The sequence below is a fragment of the Eleutherodactylus coqui genome, chromosome 6 (genome assembly GCF_035609145.1).
Source record: "Eleutherodactylus coqui strain aEleCoq1 chromosome 6, aEleCoq1.hap1, whole genome shotgun sequence".
NCBI lineage: Eukaryota > Metazoa > Chordata > Amphibia > Anura > Eleutherodactylidae > Eleutherodactylus > Eleutherodactylus coqui.
In genome coordinates, this window is record NC_089842.1 from 119417614 (window position 1) to 119436746 (window position 19133).

General features: G+C 44.2%; 1 protein-coding gene across 2 annotated transcripts in view; it reads right to left on the reverse strand.

The window, feature by feature from the left end:
• CDC42BPB (CDC42 binding protein kinase beta) overlaps positions 1-19133 on the reverse strand; it is an 82233-nt gene that overhangs the window by 22373 nt on the left and 40727 nt on the right. The window contains exons 15-24 of one of the 2 annotated variants that reach the window (XM_066607488.1): positions 15861-16105; positions 15349-15454; positions 14432-14556; positions 14073-14178; positions 12939-12989; positions 10062-10210; positions 8259-8353; positions 8103-8176; positions 3932-4015; positions 2633-2695 (exon numbers count right to left, since the gene is read on the reverse strand). In XM_066607488.1, coding sequence (XP_066463585.1) covers positions 2633-2695; positions 3932-4015; positions 8103-8176; positions 8259-8353; positions 10062-10210; positions 12939-12989; positions 14073-14178; positions 14432-14556; positions 15349-15454; positions 15861-16105 — 1098 coding nt within the window. The remainder of the gene's footprint in view (positions 1-2632; positions 2696-3931; positions 4016-8102; positions 8177-8258; positions 8354-10061; positions 10211-12938; positions 12990-14072; positions 14179-14431; positions 14557-15348; positions 15455-15860; positions 16106-19133) is intronic. The other variant, XM_066607489.1, reaches the window with a different exon arrangement.

A 19133-nucleotide genomic window follows, 5' to 3' on the forward strand; every position in this document is an offset into this window, starting at 1 on the left:
TTGACCTCCAAGGGAAATGAGGCCCAAGACCATGTGAAGACCTTCTTGGAGAAAAGGACAGGAGTGGGGACAGAGGAAAAAATACATGGGTGAAAGAAAGCTTTCCACACACTGTGGTAAATTCAAGCGGTAGAGGGTTTCATAGCCTTTATCACAGTCTGGGTGACCGGTCCATACAACCAGGGGCCCTCAAGATTCAACCGCCATGCAGTGGGTAAACTGAGGTGGAAGAAGTGTCCATGTAAAAGGAGATAACCTGGAAGAAGTAAGTACCACCGAGAGCCGATGAGTAGATTGACCAGATCTGCGTACTACATAAGAATCACTGGAAATGCTTCCAGTTTGTTTTTATTGAGAAATTGAAGAGAAAACGGAAAATACGTAGGGAAGCTGGAAGCTGTTCCACAGAATTACAAAGGTATCCACTGCTCAAGCCTTGTAACCTGGACACAAGGGTTGTAAACCTGCGATTGTCAGATGTCGATGCGATGGTATTCAGAATAAAAGTTCTTAAAACACGCCAAGGCGTCGAGCTCCAATTCTCCCAATTGATGTCTGACATATCAACCGCCGAGATCACAGCAGGTGGACTTTGCCCATGTCAGGATTTTTGCCACCTCCTCCATGACCGCTGTACTGCGATTCTCCGCCCCGATTTATGAACGCAACAGCCATCGTGGTGTCTTTCTGAACATTGACTGACAAGTCTGTGAGCTTCGGTGTGAAATGACGAAGAGACAAGCAGGGGGCCCCACCAGCAGCTGTAATTATTAGATTTGGGTTTGAAAAAGGAGCAAGATTAGCTCTGAAACACGTAGTACTCCATCGTCCCCGTCTTTACCCCTGTCTGTGTCTACATATGTCAGTTTACCAATAAGCTAGTTGAAACTGAAACTTCCCAGGACTCTATCTGGTTCTTTGAGGACATACCGGGATTTAGAGGAGTCCTGTGTGTCTACAGGGCTCTTCTATGAAGTTATCTTCATCAATAGATTCACTTCTCTTGCATTATCCAAATTGCATAGGAGCGTGGGGTTCTTTTCTACGTTGTTTTATGGTGTTCTTGATTACTTGATGGTAATCTTCCCCTGTGGGCTCCCCCCAGACGCTCCCCCTTAGGATTAGGGATCCTGCCTTTTGGTTATATTTATAAAGTCGCCGCGGACTGACTGTGTGGACGCCTGTTATCGCTATGTCCCTTCCTTTGTATTTTCAAATACTCCCTTATTACGTCATAGTCACCTTCTCTACGGAATACTTGAGATTGGAGTGCTAGTCCACTGATCTTTGTAAGTGAGGACCAGGGATAAGAGGTGCTAGTCGCCAGGCAGCTCCAACCCTGTCCAGAGCTGGAGGTCCAATGAATTGCTGTTGTGAGTGAGCAAGCACACGAGAGATGAAGCGCTGAGCGAGAAGCAGACGAGAAGCCTGCAATCCAGCGGCAAGTCTTTGTGTAAATGCTCGGCAAAAGCACTGACAACCTCAGCGGTGACGTCAGCGCTCGTGTAGTCGTTTAAAAGACGGTTGGCCCGTGTAAAAAGGGCTATATGAGACTTTCCTCCCACATCCGGATTATAGAGTTTGACAGGACGATGTTAGGAGGTTCCTGTTGGGATCACCCTTATGATGGTTATCGTAGTTTTTGATAGGAAGGATCAAGTGATAGGGTCAGGACAAATCTGACCTCTTCCCCTTCTCCGTTTTTCAATGTATTTTTGTTATGGAATATGCAAGTTATAATAAAGGTTGAGTTTTAAATCGCGGTTCTTCCGCGGTTTCTTTTGACTTTCATATATCCAAATTTAGTTACACAGGAAAATGCCCAGTGAAGGTCCTTAGGGACAGAGCATGACAGTAGTCTATTTGGTTTTTCCTTAAATCCCAGTGTCATGCCGTATACCCTGAAGCTGACCCCCAATAAAACACACAGTATCAGTTTTGCCGGAAGTGTTCTTTTAATCATTGCTACAGTGACCCATCTCTCTTCCCGTATTACTTCTGATAAAGGGACACTGCCTCCAGAAATGTGTTTTAGCTTAACATTCATGGACAGCACATATACAATATACTGCATGTGCAGCAATTGCCCCCCACATAAATGCTGGTAATACTGTTCATGTATGGCCTGAGCTGTAAGAAAAAGCTCAACACGGATAAAGTGCTGCAGACTGCCAAGGTTATATAATTATGGGAAGCAACGAGAACTGCCTCCTGACAGACATTTACAGGCAACTTCCTGGCCGAGACCACACTGACTACACAGAAGGGCAGGAAGACGCACACCTCCCTGCTTGACAATATCGGTCCCTTGGTAATGGGCGAGAGCCTTGTGTCAGCACAGAGGAGAGGAAGAACTGTGTAATCAGCTGATCTTATACAAGATATCAGCCAGGACTTGGAATGACACAGGGATGAGAGTAACCTGCCCAAAGTCCCATAATACCTAAAGGCATGCAGCAGTAAGGCAATGCAGTCACAAATCACTCTTAAGAATGGAAGCTCCACTTGTAAACATTTTGCGGCTTTGCATTCTGGCAGGTGTCACGTCTCAGCTGGCATCTTAGACTGTTATAACTCATTTACCAGTAGCAAGCAGCAGGAAAGGAGATTTTCTGTTTAAGAGAGAACGTACCTTTGGAGCAGGTATTGTTAGGGATGGAGCGGGTATTGTCCGGGGTTGAGATCTTATAACCTCCTGCATTAAAGACATTGATAAATACAGTAAACCATGCAAGCTTCTCATTAGCAATGACGTGTTTAGGGTTAGCAATAACTATAATTTAGAACATACATAAGATATCAAACAAAACACCACATTAAAGGGTACCTGCATGTACTTTATGCAGCTTTCACCAAGGTCAGCCTAAAGTAGTGACAGGCATGCTGATTTCAGGGAGAATGTGCAGTGGTTTTAAGAACTCACCAGTTGTTCCCGCAGCTCCAGTAAGGGACAAGCCCAGCTTATTCATGAGGTGCTGCTGGTCCTGCCTGCCCTCAGTGATTGGCAGTTCTCTCAGTATGCTATAACTAGAAAGCTGTAAGTTACAGAGGATGGGCGAGGTTAGCAGAACCTCATGAATAATTTGGACTCGTCTCTTGCTGCAGGAACAACCAGTGAGTTCTTACACAATACCCCATAAGTAATGGACTTCTGAAATCAGTACATCATCAATACTTTATGCTGCAGTCAGCGAGGACAATATAAAGCACAGGACGTGCTCCCTTTTACATATAAATCAGCACAGAATTAAAATGTAAAATCATTTTCCTTTGCCCAAGTGCGGCTTGCACTAGTCTGCACCAAATAATATAATAGGGGGCTCAGTCATTTTAACGTAACAGAAGGACTTCCAGAGACATCCTTGTATATAAGCCAGAAAGGAGTGCACCACACTCTCCGGAGCGCATGGACGTGATAAAATGCTGTGCAATGTGACACTACAGGAAAAGCCTCCCTTCAGTGGCGGGTTCCTCTCCGATAACCTCAGTGCGTTTCCTGTCCATTAGCTGATCCTTTAAAAAGTTTACACATACAGTATACAAAGTAACTGGCCCTTCCCTATGAGCCAATTAGATATACCAAAAAGGGAGACGTATCAATTCCATCCAACAAGTACACTACAACTTTCTATGAAAACCCTTTTTATGTATTTTTCTTAGGACATGCCATCATTGGTGGGAATCTATTGCTATATCTTCCCCAATTCTCAGGGTCAACATGCTAATTGGAAGCTGTGGCTCCTTCGCAGATTTTCCCTGCGCAGTGACCAGCAGCTGCGCATTTACTTGGATGCTTCCGTGTTGCAGTTCTATACATAGCTGGATTAAAGACGTTCCACTATACATGGAGAGCGCTGTGGTCCCTAGGGTGGAGGATCATGAAGCCTTTTAGTGGCTACAGATAAAAAACATACAAATACACAAACATTACCTCTGGCTGCTGCTCTGGAGCTAGAGGGGATGGGGAGACGTCTGGCTTGGGAGTAGAGAGCTCCTGATCACTGATCAAACTGGACTGTAGAAGACAAATCACTGGTTACAATGGCAGAACCCAGATCTGATCGGACTGCAGATCTGGTTACAGTGTTGATCAGAGCATGTGTCAGGATAAAATCAGGTTAGTAAACACTATTTTCAAAGGAGACCGCAAAAGTTTAAGGCCACTCTCACATAAGCGTTTGTAAAAACGCTGCATTTTACAGCGTTGAGAGCAGCATTTGTGAGCTCTTGCCTGCGTTTTAACTGAATCTTTTGTGCAGTAACAATGCAGGCAGAGTAAGCTGACAATGTCACCATTCCCCCCCCCCCCCCCCCCCCCGGTGTTCCAAAAAGCTGTAAAATGCGGTCACAGCGTTAACGTTATAAACGCTACACTAAAACGTACATCTGAGAAGCCCCATTGATCTGAATGGCAGCTTAGAGCAGGGCTTTTAGCAAGCGTTTAAAATCCCCGTTAAACGCAGTACAAGAATACCTGTGTGAGAGAGGCCTAGCAGGAACAACAGAGAGGGAGGCCTCAAATATTCTTGTAAAATTCAGTCATGGATTCAGGTTTTCTGGTGCTATATGATATCAAGGAGGATTTTTAGTACTGCCTATAAAACTTCTGAAAGGAGGGGGGGGAAAAGCAGCAAACTATTCCGAGTACTGCTTCTTTAAAGGCAAAAAAAAAAATGACAGCGATTTAGTAAAGTCACAATACTGAATGGTAGAGGAGTGGGTTGCCTACCAGCTGTAGGGTGCAAGAAATTTGTTACATTTTAATCTAAATCTTTGAAACTCCTTTAACGTACTAGGTAACTGCATTAACAGGATTTTTTTGCTACCATAAGAACCCTTTTCTCGGATGTTCATTGGGGAACATAGCAAAGACCTTGGGTATATCTCCTGCCACTAGGAGGCGACACCAAGCAAAGGCAGAGTTGACTCCTACAAGCTATGGCTTTTCTGCAGAGACTTCACTAAATCAGTTTGTACATGAGCAGGAGGAGTGGAAAATCCCAAAGGATAATTGAATATATAACTTGAAACGACATACAACTAAACAAGGAAGTGAAGAGGGAGCTCAGAACACAGAATCAGCTGCTTCCCCTGAACAATGGGGGGGGGGGGGGGGGGGGGGGGGTGCTATCTGCCCTAATGAACATCCGGGAAGAAGATTTTACTGTGAGCAGCAGAAAAATCCTGTTCTGTTGAATCGGTTATTGAGAGACGCAGCTAAAATCTTAGGATGTTCAAAAGCAGTCCCCAGGGGTGGTCCTGAAATACTGGTGAAGTGATCAAGGGTACAGAGCCGCCTTGAACAAGGCTACCATTAGTCTCAGCAGCCGTGTGCCCTGGTAGATGGAGACAGGAATGCCTTGCTGCAGAAGCACGAGCCTGACCCTTGAAAGTTGTACCTTTTTCTTGAACCATGTTGAAGAATAGGCAGAGAAATGTGAACTGACGTGATGGGGTCAAGTTGGACTTCGGACGATTGATGATCAATCCAAAATGATTGAGTGTCTGGCGTGGTTAGGCTATCCCAAGTTGGCCATGAGGGATGGAGCCTTAATCTGCATATTGCCCAGATAAGGGATTGCCATGAACCCCCCAGTAATGGAGAATCACCACAACAGCCAAAAGGACCTTTGTCAACACTGGAAGAGCTGTTGCTAGGCTGAATGGCAACGTGACAAGTTGAAAATGATTCGAGTGAACTGCAAACCGAAGAAAGCGCTGGTTGGACAGTTGAATCGGAATGTGGAGATAGGCGTCCTTGATGTCCATCGAGATAGACATTCGCCCTAATCTATGGAAACAATCACAGCTCTCATGGGTTTCATATGAAAAGGATGCACCTTGCTATAGAGATTTGAGAGTTTCAGATCTAGGATCAGGCGAACCAATCTATATTTTTTGGAAAGGTTGTAGTAAAAAAACCGTTGAAACACTTGTGAGACGAAACGAAGACAATGATACCTTGGTTGACTAAATCTTGATTGGCTCGAAGGTACTGGGAGCATCTGGTTTGAATGGTAGAGAGATGATCTTGCGCACCCAAGAATCTTTAACGTGAGTGAACCATACACACCTCCCCCTGGATCACCTGGGTGGAGACTGCCCTTTTATGTCGAGGACTTTGTCAATGAGTGCTTGGTTGCTTGAAGACACAGACGCAAGTAATGGTGTGGTTTGAAGGTTTGGCGCTTTATGTGTTCCTGAGGGGATGGGCGTAACTCCGAAGGACATGGGCTGGAGCGGCGAAAATTAGGCTGCTTTTACTTGGCACAGTAATGCCGAGAGGACCTGTATTGCAGAAGATGAGATTTTTTTTCTGCCTGTCGCCTCTGAAATAATTTTGTCCAACAAAACAGCTGGAAGCCTGGCAGCATCCAGTGAGTCCTCAGAGGAACTTTCCTTCCAGAGAGAGCTGAAGAGCCAGCTCCGCTCACTCCTCCTGGGGGGCACCGCATAGGATGCCTCAGCAGAGTTGCTTTGCCCATTCGGATGTGGCCTTTAACCCAGACTGACGCAAAGACAGAGTGGAAGGCAGACCCGGTCACCAGAAGCAAACGCTATACCACTGAGGGTCGTCATGGCGACTAGAAGGTAACTGTGTACGTAGTGCAAACCTGCGGTAAGGAAGCCCCAGAGGTCAGGCCCCCCCGACACCCCATGATCTTCAAGTCATGGCATATTTTAGCAATATCTCATCACTTGATAAGATGGAAATACTCCTTTAACTTTATATAGAGCAGAGAAATAAGTGGCCATAGACCGGTCTGGTGCAGCTTGTTGCCCAGTGAAACACTTGATCTCTTATAATCCAGCATGTTGAATTTTTGGTTCTAAGAACTCATTGCAAAAAGGTTGGGATTCGCCTACAGAACCCTAAATATCTATGGCCATTCATGCCCGCGTTGCCCTCAGACTGAGGAACAATTGCACTACAGCTAGGAAAGACTTGCTAAAAATAATGAATGCTATAACCTTTTGCTGGTGGGCGCCACGTCCTCTGCACAATGAAAGGTTAACTATTACACAAAGTGATATTTCACCGAGGAGACCGATCCCCGTATTGTTAAAGAAATGAGCAAATAAATATCAGTCTGGGAATTAGTAAAGACGTCTTGGTCTAGACAAAGGTTTAGGGTCATTTAATTTGTGGACTGAGTTACATGGATTCATCAAGGTGATGGGACTTACGTCTTCCCAGTAGGCTAGCAGTGAGGACATGGATGATGTAGACACTGGAGCCTTTCCAGGGACAAATATGAAGGACATCACATCAGTACTATACACCCCACAAATACAGGGATCATAGCAAGTATGGAAAAAAAATCTTAAGTAAGGATTAATGTTTGTACAGTAAAAAGTTCTGCAACTTTCTAATTGACTTTGGGGGAGATTTAATACTACTATTCATAAAATGCACCAACACACTGGTGCGTATGAGGTGTGCTTTTTTATGCATTTTAGGCTTTTTTTTGGGTCTCACCAGGCAGCTTTGAAAAGTATTTAGAAGAGGGGATGTGGCTAGGAGTCTTAAAATCCACCACTTTAAATGGTATGTGCCACAATTTTGGCATAAAACATTGGTTTAAGTAACTTAACCAGAAGGTGACATAAGAGTGCTTGACATGCCTGGCAAGATGCACCAAATCCATCACACAGTGTGATCCACTAAGATAATCTGACAAATCTGCCTGCCTGCTTGTCTACATTTACTACAGTAACAAATCTTCCATTTGTGTTTTAATTATTCACCATTTTAAAGATCTCTGCTTGCTGTCAGTAAATGGGAATATTCTAGTTTACATCCTGAGGCTGAAATCCAATCAGTCACCACTGCTCCATTCACTTCTATGGGACAGATGGCGATTGTGCCATAACAATGAACGGAAAGTTAGTTAAGCATGCAGCAGCATATTTGTCGCAGATTCTCCGCAATGAACACATGCCACGAAAACATACCCACGAGAGCCTGTACTATTATAGATCTAAAAATAAAAAAATTTCACAACTTTTTTTTTTTGAATGCAACTGACAGGCAAAGAGTGGTCATGCGAGTGCTGGGAAATTTGGGTAGGCATGTTCTATAGATTTACCCATCGACTCACCCTTAAGTCATGTGGCAGAGGGGAGGTGTTGAAGTATTCAAAGATTGACTCCTGGAAATCTGGGAGCTTAAGACCTTAAAAGCAGAAAGGAAACATTAGATTGGGAGAAAACCTGAAGTTCACTTTATAAACCCCATGCTTGGGAGATCTACTAACCGCTGTCATCTCTCATTTTCTCCTCCAGCTTCTTCTTCAAACTTTGCATTTCTTCCAGAAGCTCCTTGTTTTTAGCCTCTGCCTCTTTCAGTTTACTTGAAAAAGAAAAAAAAAAAAAGTTTAATCGAAAAATAAAAAGTTATTAGTACCAATACAATCTTGCTGGTTGCTAATGAAGAGTCAGCAAGTTTGACGACACTGGAAGCCAGCAGAACTTTGAATTTAACCTTTTACCTCTTGTAATTAACAGTCAGTACAAGGGTGCCCATACACAGTGCGTCCCATTTGCAGGCATGGTGCATCCCAGCCATGGGTAGTGCATGTTTTACTGCCAATTGCCAGGCTGCACCTGCACTTGCAAGTGGAAACAATAGCAAGTACAGGTTGAGACTGACAATCAGCAGTTAAACATGCACTACCCATGGCTGGGATGCACCATGCCTGCAAATGGGATGCATTGTGTATGGGCACCCCAAGAAGTTAAACAATTTACACCAGAATTCAATGTAGGTTTATACTATGGGTTGCTATAATTATGTCCCTTTAACCACATCACGACCTGTACATGATAGGTCATGTAGGTGCAAGCCAGACACGATCGCAGCTAGCTCAAATCACAGCCGTTTAACTGCTCAGATGCTGCGATTATTGCCGACAGAGGTGTCCAAGCAGCTGGCCAGGGTGTTCGTGGGGATTGGATGGATTGCTATGGCAGTCTGGGTCTATTGAAGGCTCAGAGACCTGCCATGTATTTCAGCACAATAAGCTCTGCAGCTGGCAAAAGTACAATATACTGCAATACAGAAGTATTGCGGTATATTGTATAAGCAAGCTGATGATCGTAAATTTAAGTCCCATCTTTTGCCAGTATAAGCACAAAAAAACACCACCACACGTTATTGTGGCATTCATAAAAAGGTCTCAACTATTAAAATATTGAATTATGTATCCTGCAGAGTGAACATTCATTAAAAAGAAAAAAAAAATTACACAATTCCAGAACTGTGCTTGCTTGAGCACCCTGCCATCCCCCCAAAAATGAATAAAAAGTGATTAAAAGCCTGTATGAACCCATAAATAGAGCCAGTAAAAAACAAAAAACTTATTCCACAAAATTAAGGCCCACAGAGTCCCATTGGTGGAAAGATTAAAAAAAAATAAAAATAAAAAATTGTGTCTTAGAATATGGCAACAGAAAGCCAATTTTTAAAAAGTTTCTTTATAAGCAGAACCCCCATGAAAAAAAAAACAAATTGGTACAGCTGTAATTGCATTGACCCCCAGATTAAAGTGAACGTCTTACTGCTGTACTGTGCATGCCGTAAAAGCAAAGCCTCTTCCACATCCCAAAAAAACTCCAACCATGGTGCGATTCGCACCCCCAACTTCAGCCCTTTTTTTTTTTAAAAAAAATTACACATTTTATGATACATTACATGGTACAATTGAAAAATACAACTTCCCCTGCAAAAAACCACCCCCATACTGCTATGTCAATGGAAAAATAAAAGTTATGGGTCTTCAAAGCTGGGAATGAAAAATAAACTAACAACTGAAAAATGGCAGTTCTTTAAGGGGTTAAGGAACCAGTCATTTTGTAGCTAAAAAAACCTTTACAATATATAAGTCTGAACAGACATTCATACATGTTACAGGAGAGAGGAGATCAGCAGATCTCAACGCTTATCCCAGGACTAAATGACCATTTCCTTGGAAGATATGTTGGGGCTCTGCTTCCAGATATCTTCTTGCCTTTTGACCCCACCTAATGTCTAAAACTAAAACAAGAAAAGCCCTCCTTACTTCTCAAATGAGATGTTTGCATCTTTCGCTTTTCTCAGCTCCTCCTGCACCATCTGTTTGGCGCGTAGTTCAGCATCCAGGGCAGACTGCAGCTCCAGGCGCGCTGACATGTCCAGCTTCTGGCTTCGCCGGACCTTCCACAGTGGATCCTGCAAAGAGCGATATGTGAGGTTAAACCATTTCCAATCCACTGTCTGACGTCTTCCTACATTCTCATTGAAGCTCGTACAGCTCCGATGTCACAAGAGGTCTAACAGGGTATTCTTACCGTCTATTGCCAGCCACTTCACTGTCGGAGCCTCTCTGGCGCACACACACTGGCTTTAGCCAGCAGATGGCACCGTTGTATAACAGCAAAAAGAGAAAGCCTTTTGGGAAACCATGAATCCAAAATTGGATTGGAAAGGGTTAATACAGCCTAAACACAAACTAAGATTCCGTCATCCAAATATTTCCTCATCCGCGATCCACTGTTGATGGTCACCCGGTCTGACAGCCTTAGCTTTACAAAGGTTAGATATGTAAATCATAGCTGCAGTGTCAGTCTATGATAACCACGGACAATATATTTATGGGCAAAGACCCTTCTGATTTAGATGGGATCTGCCTATTGGGATTGCCGGACAGTTCATGGTGATTTCACCCCACTGGAGGTAAGCCCACGGGTAATGAGCAAAGTCAGAAATGAGGGAACATGTCCTACATGATATACTAGAAGCTACGCTACACATTGTTCTCTACTTTGCATACAAGGAGTGTCCACCAGTCGCATATTTGTTTTCTCTGTGCAAGTGGAGGCCTTTCCAGGAACGAGCAATACCACCTCTAGGAATCCTCAGCACCACCAGTCAGACCCTGTGAAAGGCTTCTTGAACCAATTTGCCATTTATACACAGTGAAAAAATGTTATATATTACAGATTGTGGAACAATTCTGAGAAAACCACCAGATTTATGAAAAAAGATTAAAATTATTACCAGCAACCCTATCACCAGAAATGAAGGAACAAGATCCTGGAAATGGTGGTGAAGGTGTCCTCCAGGAGAAGCAATTCATTAACATTCATTAAAAGCCTTTGAAAAAAAAAATGTTCCCTTTATATCACAAATCCCCAGTAACAACAGGTCCTAGAGTCATCCACTTCTGCGGTGCCCTATGCCCCTTTAGACGAGCAGATTTTCGTTTGAATGAGTGACGGCACCGCTAAGATGTTCGAACTTCTTCAGCCCGTTTAGACAGGCAGATCACTATTGAGAACCGTTCACTTTTCGGTCAGTATTTCACTTTTCTATGTGCAACACTGAGCGGGGAGTGTTTAAATGCAACGAGAAGTGAATGAGCCAACGAGGACCTAGTCCTACTGATACTGAACAAAGGAACGGTGAATGATTCTTGTTAGTCCTTGGTTGTGTTTAAACCTGAATGATTATCACTCACTTCCGCTTGTTGAACAATTTTTTGAAATATATCGTTAAGTCTAAACGCAGCACAAGTCACATCTGTTCCTGGGAAAGCTGGGTGATCATACAGCCACTGCTACACAGTTGACCACTATCTTCTCAAATGGCACATGCCCTTAAGGCCCTTTTAAACTACAATTTTCGCTCAAAAATCTCTCAAAGCCGTTTTCTGAGCGATAATCCTGTGTAACTCCACTGACATTGTGCAGTTTTCGTTATGCCGTTGCTGATCTTTCAGCATGCTGAAAGATCAGCAATCAGTTATTGGGAATTCACAGGGGGATACAGCTGATACTATTGTTTCAGCTATATCCCGCTCCCTGATGACAGGCTGGGTATTAAGAATAGAGCGGTCCAGCTGTGTTCTCCATACTCGCTCAGAGCACTCTGCTGTATAACAGAGAACAGCTGCATGCAGAAGACAAGCAGGGACACCCCGCTTGTCTTCTGCACCCTCCACTCCAAACGCCGGGCGCTACGAGTGGGGAACAGCTGGATGCAGAAGACAAGCAGGGACACCCCGCTTGTCTTCTGCATCCTCCACTCGGAGCGCAAGGTGGTCGCTCAACATTTCAACGATCACCTTGTGCTGTAAAAACACAATGATTATCACTCTAAAGATTTTTAGAGCAATAATTGTTGTGTCTAAACCAGCCTTTAGTTACACAGCACTGCATGAATCCCTGAACAGATAGGCAAAAGGATGTGTGACAACCCCGAGTGTAGCAATGGTTGTCACTCAGCTTTCTCAGACAAGTGACAAGAACTTACAGCCACTTGACAGAAGTGGACGATTCAAGGACAGGTTTTCATTTTAGAGTGAATTTTTTTTATTTTATTTTTTTTAAAAAGGCAACAAAATTGATCAAATTTTCTTAAGCTGTGGGATTTTTCTTTTATTTTTGACTTGTTAGCCTACAAATAAATAGATTGCAATGACAGAAGTAACACCACATGCAAGACTGTTAACCAGCTGTGCCGGCTGAGACTTCCTTTAAATGACATTTTCCCTCCAGCACTGGATGCATCTCAAGTTTCCATCATCTGTGCAGCAAACCGCATAGGGTCTGACGCAGGACCATGGTGTTTAACGTGAGACCAGGACCTCTTTAGTCTCCGTTTCACAATGTATCCGTCCCAGTCAAGTTGGACTGGATAGAAAAGCACAGACCATGCTCTTCTATCCGGCTAAAGACTGATGAATGGAAGCCTTGTGCCGTTTCAGCCTTACACATTTAACAGTATTTGCTCTTGTCAAGGTTACCGTCCCAATGCACTATCCTGCACAGAAGATGAAAACCGAAGACAGAGGCGGCACTGGAGGTAGACACATGTGAAGGAAGCCTTACATCTGCAGACAGATTCCCACCACCAGTCACCAGATGCCTTAGGAGAGGGGCGACCGCACATAACTCACCAGCCTATCTGAACTGTAAGTGGTCAGGCCTTGCTGGAATGACATTTCAGGCTAAAGCAACAATCAGAATACAATAAATTACCAGAAATGAAGAGCAAACTACAATGTACATGAGGACCCTGCTAACTGCACGATGTAACCTTCCAGGATAAGTGCCCTCCTCTTCTAAAGTACTGCTGGGTGACCCGGCTCCTCTCACTAAACTTACATTCCCTCCATATCATAAAACTATTCCTCCCACAAGATAAGTGCATTGATCTCCTCAAATTAGTAAGTGCTGCGATGGCACTCGATTCCTTCCATTATATGACGCAGCCTGTCACCTTCTAGAAGATCAACACACTTCTCCTGAAATACTCTGTAAGGCTGAGGTACTCAACTCCTTCCAACTGTCTGACTTCCTGCTGGCTTCTATTCTTATATCAAGCTTTGCCCACAGAATCATCATTACAAGTTGACAACTGCCACATTCAGCAAACTCATCCGTTTTGAGCGTTTCCATGGCATATCCTAACCCCATTTCAATTGGAATTTAAGAAAAAGGAAAACTGAAGACTAAATACTGGAAATCTAAGATTTTACTAAGACTAGTCTGCACAGTATCCATCAGTTTCTGCACTTTTAGGGTGATAATAAAGGGATATTCCCATTTCAAAGTGATGGGATATTGCTTGGATTTACATTCACACTATGATTAGCGTTGACCAACCTCTGTGATCCCCATCAATCTCGAGAATGAAGGGGCTGTAGCACACATTTAGCACTGTCCATTTAACTTTTTTTCAATGCCCATCGGTACCCCAGCCAACCCCGCTCACTGGAGTTTCCTGAACTGAGTAGCACCGATGTGCAGAGAAGCTAAACCAGTGCTGTGGCCCCGACATTCTCAGGATCAATGGGCAACCCAGAAATTGGAACATGAAGTCCTAGTAACATGCCATCACTTTTTTTTATATGGGAATACCTCTGACTCGTTGATGCACAATATATTAAAATTACTTATTTTCTGCTAGTTTAAGTATTATTGGAAATTAGTATTTTTTTTTTAATTAAAACAGACCAAAAGACAAACACTAAGAAAAGGAGTCACATTTCCAATAGTGTTGGCTATGTGACCCAAATACCAGCACTTACAAGTGTTCTAGATCCTAGGCTGGAACTTCTAAGCGTCTCTAGTTCTTCCGTCATCTTAGACGCCAAGGCCTGCAGGTAACCTCGGGCGTCCTTCTCGTCGCTTACCCTGAAAAACAGACACATACATACAACTTATCAGATGTTTCACAGGATCTGTCTCAGGCAGACAAAGCCGCTACATTCATTTGGGAATAATTCCATGCCTTAAATAGTTCTATCACTTGTTTAGCTTCACAGAAACCAGAGTATGGGGTAAAGCTAGCTACTCCCTTTGACAAAAACTGAAGGTAGCAGAAGTGCAGAAAGTTGCATCTGTGCCCCCGAGGTGGACAGTACAAAATAGGTGAAAGGCCACATACCACTGAATGATCTCAGCAATCTGAGCTTCCCAGTGAGCAACGGACTCCTTCTTGGTTGTCAGATCTTGCAGCTCATCCTCCATTTGTCTATTTTGTGCAGTTAATTTATCCACAAAGGAGCAGAGCTGAAAAAATTGCAACAAAACAAAAAGTTAGTTAAAAGATATACCCTCTAGAGGTGAGGGGTATGACAGAGCAAGTCATAATAATCATACCCAGACAGCAAACCATTAAAAGGGGTTGTCTGAGTTTAATGAACCCTTGTTAATGGGTCTCCTACGCATTAAAACAAGTCAGCAGTTACTCCCCCCTCCCGGCTCAATGATATCCTGTAAACCATCTGCTGCAGCCAATGACAGCACTCAGCCATGATTGTTGAATGCTGTCATTGGCTGCTGCAGTTTGTTTGTAGGGAGGCTCAGCCTGCCAAGTGATGTCACAGGGAGACTGGAGACGGCGGTAGAGAGTAAAAGTGGGAGCAGGAAGAGGCGGGCAACTGCTGATTTATTTTAAAGGCATGGGGGGACCCATTGACAGGGGTTTTCCTTAACTCTGACAACCCCTTTCACAAAATTCCCTTACAGGAGGTCTTTGCTATGGAGAAACCCTTTTGTTAGCGGGTGTCACGCTGCTGAGACCCCCAGTGATCAATTGGAATTTGTTAGGATACCTGGCAAATGTTTAATTTCCCTGCAGTGCAACCACAGGAGAATCAAAGTATTAAGAAGATCACTGGGCTGTCTGTGTAAGCCAGGATAGGACAGTTCCTCCAGGGAGGGAGGCAACACTCTTTGTAGCTGCTCTCCACTCTGGCTAATAGACAAGGATCCTAAATTAGGCCCCCCACAACATTATTAATACAGAATTCCCTGAAAGTGTATTTGATGACCATTATAACGCAACCCGAGCTGCCTTACCCTCTCAGTCTCTGTAGAAAGCTTCTTATTCTCTTCCAGTAGAATAGTTCGTTCTCTTTCATACTTTTCCTTCACAGTTCCTACAGCTTCTTCCATCTCAGTTTGCCTGGAAAGCAGAGGTAAAGCAGAGTCTATATGTTTCTTAATGTACAGGCTTAAATAGTCAGCAGGCGATGATGCAAGACCAGTCATCACTAGTCCACTAGCATTTAACCTATTCAATAATAGCTCCCGTACCCTTGACCCCTCTAGTAATATGAACGTTTTGCCTAGATAAGTCTCTAACCTGTGGCTTTTGAGCATTTGCAAAACTAAAATACTCCCAGCATGCTTGGACAAAAGTGTAAGTTGTTGTAGTTTTGCAAAAGCTAGAGAGGCACCAGCCTGGCCCTAATCATACATGCTATTCCTATTCTAGGAGACAAGCACCATTACCCTCAGACACTACCAAGATAACAGCAACCATGTAATAGGTAACAAAACATTACACCTAGACAGACCGCAAGTCTCACCTCTCCCGTTTTCCTTTCTCCAGCTTATCCTTTAACATGAGGACCTCCTTCTGCAACGTGAGTTGCTGGCTCTCCGAGTCATGGATGCCCTTCTTTATATTCTTTAGCTCTAAGGAGTGAGAAGTCTCTCGTCGCAGTAACTCTTCCTCGTAGTACAAGATCTTTTTCTCCAGTTCAGATTTGACTTTGGACAGCTCCTGCTGGTGTTCCAACGTGACTCCTGGTGTGCGACCACCCTGCTTTACCTGCAAACACACAAGACATCCTACTGTAATACCAAGGGTGTGGATCAAAGAGAAAACTATATACAAGCAGTTCTTGTTTCTGCAGTAGTGGTACAAACATATCCGTACAGCTATGGGTTTGTTACATTGTATCCAGTATAGGCATTCCTCTGGACTCCAGACTGATAATTTGTTAGATTTTTACCTGCAGCTATACACATGATCAGGATAGCAGAGACAGATTTGTGTTGTCGGCATATTTAGCTCACAGAGGATTACCTAGACTGCACGCAACTGTAGCAAACAATCAGCTGTGAAAGCAAGAGTTCAGCATGTATTTTCAGCCTCTGAATGTAAACAATAATGTCCCCATTCACTTAACGCAACTTTGTTGCCCTATGCGAAGATGCTGACCAACTGCTGAACCCCGTGGTGATATTACGTCAATAGTGAGGTCACTGCTGCGAGTTAGGATTGCCCAGTCACAACTGTATGAGAGAGTCCTGCCAACCAGCTGTTTGAAGAGGCCATACCATCTTATGCCAGTGATGCCACGTTCATTCGACACATGGTTTAAGAGCAGCTTCAGTCCCATCCAAGTGGATAAGTTTGAACGGCAATATCAGGCATTACTGCCAAAAAGAATAAAGACTTGACAGCAAGTACAAAAATGGTTTCTTGTCTCATTCATTGGTGAAGTTCACAAGTATAGCTAATGCAACTAGCAGGTGGGCACTAAGCAAAAAAAAAAAAAAAGTGTTAGCTCCTCCTACCAGCACCAAGCCAGCCAGTTTACAAGCAAACGGTGGAAGCAGCCAGTAAAAGATCAAAACAGAAGACCAAAAAAAAAAACAGGTTAAACCAGTTAAAGTGAACAGTAAAAATGTTACCACAACAGAACCATATGCAACTCCAGAGAGTAGGCCCCCCCCAATGAACAAGATAAGAAAGACAGATTTTATGGAATCTTATTTACACGTCTATTGAATTGGGGATCATAGCTAAAGACCGTTCCAGAGCCGTCCCTAGGGGGTGAGGAAACAGGCAAGGACATATGCGGGTTATATCACTGTCTGCAAAACTCTAACTGAGAGAGATGTCAGTGGATGCAAAAGAGTGCACGCCGTATAACAGAGGTGTGCAGAGTGGTCCATATAATGGCCTTCCACATTTGAAGAGCAGAAGCACCATTGCAAACTGCTCAAGAGGCACCCAATACCCAAGTAGAGTGCGCCGTAACCCGAAATGGAGGCTTCCTGCCCTTGGCACGGTAGGCCTCTACCACTGCTGATCTGATCCAATATGACATGACAGTTTTGGAAACTGCAAGGCCACATCTCGGGCAATCTAAGATGAGAGTCAGAGCGCCGAAAAGAGGATGTCTGAAGGATGAATATCCACAAGGCCTGCACCAAGTCCAACTTATGGAATCACAGAGGTGAGGAAAAAGAAAAAAACACATTCACTGAAAAAGCCAAAAATACCTGAAAGTCTGCAAAGCAGACACGGTCGCCATAGGCACGATCGCCATAAGGCAGGCACAATCGCCACCGGCACAATCGCCGTAGGGCAGGCGCAATGGCCTTAAGCCCTGAAGATATGTAGTAAGCCAGACAATAATGTGTGGAGGAGCAGCTTGTTCCTGGCAGGCTAATGTGCAGTCACCCACTCAACCCAGCCCAGAATGGGGAGGAGTGACTGCATATACTAATAGCCTGCACATGTGAACGATACCAAAGATGTCAGCCATAGATGGGTGGTGACCCACCATACAGGATATCAACCCTGGCTGATATGACAGCGGGTTGCCCTGTATCTCCAAGGTGGGCCACACTGGCTGACATCTTGGGCTCCCCCACCAACTAGCAAACTACATACAAAGATACTAATGCATACTAATAAAATGCGGGTGTTAGTACTGCATTTTGGCCAAAACGCATAGGCTGACGGACCGCGTCGAGGTCACACCGCTTCCGTCAGTACCTACGCTAACTCACAATAAATTACATAAAATCACAGAGGTGAGGAAAAAGAAAAAAACACATATTCACTGAAAAAGCCAAAAATACCTGAAAGTCTGCAAAGCAGACACGGTCGCCATAGGCACGATCGCCATAAGGCAGGCACAATCGCCACCGGCACAATCGCCGTAGGGCAGGCGCAATGGCCTTAAGCCCTGAAGATATGTAGTAAGCCAGACAATAATGTGTGGAGGAGCAGCTTGTTCCTGGCAGGCTAATAGATGTCAGCCAGTGTGGCCCACCTTGGAGATACAGGGCAACCCGCTGTCATATCAGCCAGGGTTGATATCCTGTATGGTGGGTCACCACCCATCTATGGCTGACATCTTTGGTATCGTTCACATGTGCAGGCTATTAGTATATGCAGTCACTCCTCCCCATTCTGGGCTGGGTTGAGTGGGTGACTGCATATTAGCCTGCCAGGAACAAGCTGCTCCTCCACACATTATTGTCTGGCTTACTACATATCTTCAGGGCTTAAGGCCATTGCGCCTGCCCTACGGCGATTGTGCCGGTGGCGATTGTGCCTGCCTTATGGCGATCCATCCATCCACTGCTCGAACCTGGGGGTCCTGAGACCCGGACACAAAGTTTGGGAGCTTGTGGTGGATTCTGGACGCCATCAAAATAGACGTCTAGCAGACCCCTTTTCCGAAAGACTGATTGGAACATGTCGAGATGCAATTCTCATTGCCTTGAGTCGACTATCTCTGTTTAGAACATGGGCTATCCAATTGTCTACACGTAGAATGTGGACTGCGGAAAGCGCTGGAAGGTGATCCTTGACCAATATCAGGAGCTTTGCTGCTTACTGCCATGACTGGAACCTGCAGCTCGGCATTTTGATGAATTATGTACACGACAGCCACTGCGTTGTCCAAACTGAGAGACCCATTAGCAGGGGTTCAAAGTGTTGAAGCTACCGGAGAATTACATATACACGTTTATTACATTCCAAGTGCCCTGCCCCGTGAGTTTCTGCAGTGGAATCCAGAAGAAAAAGGAAAACAACTGAAGACCCGTAAAAG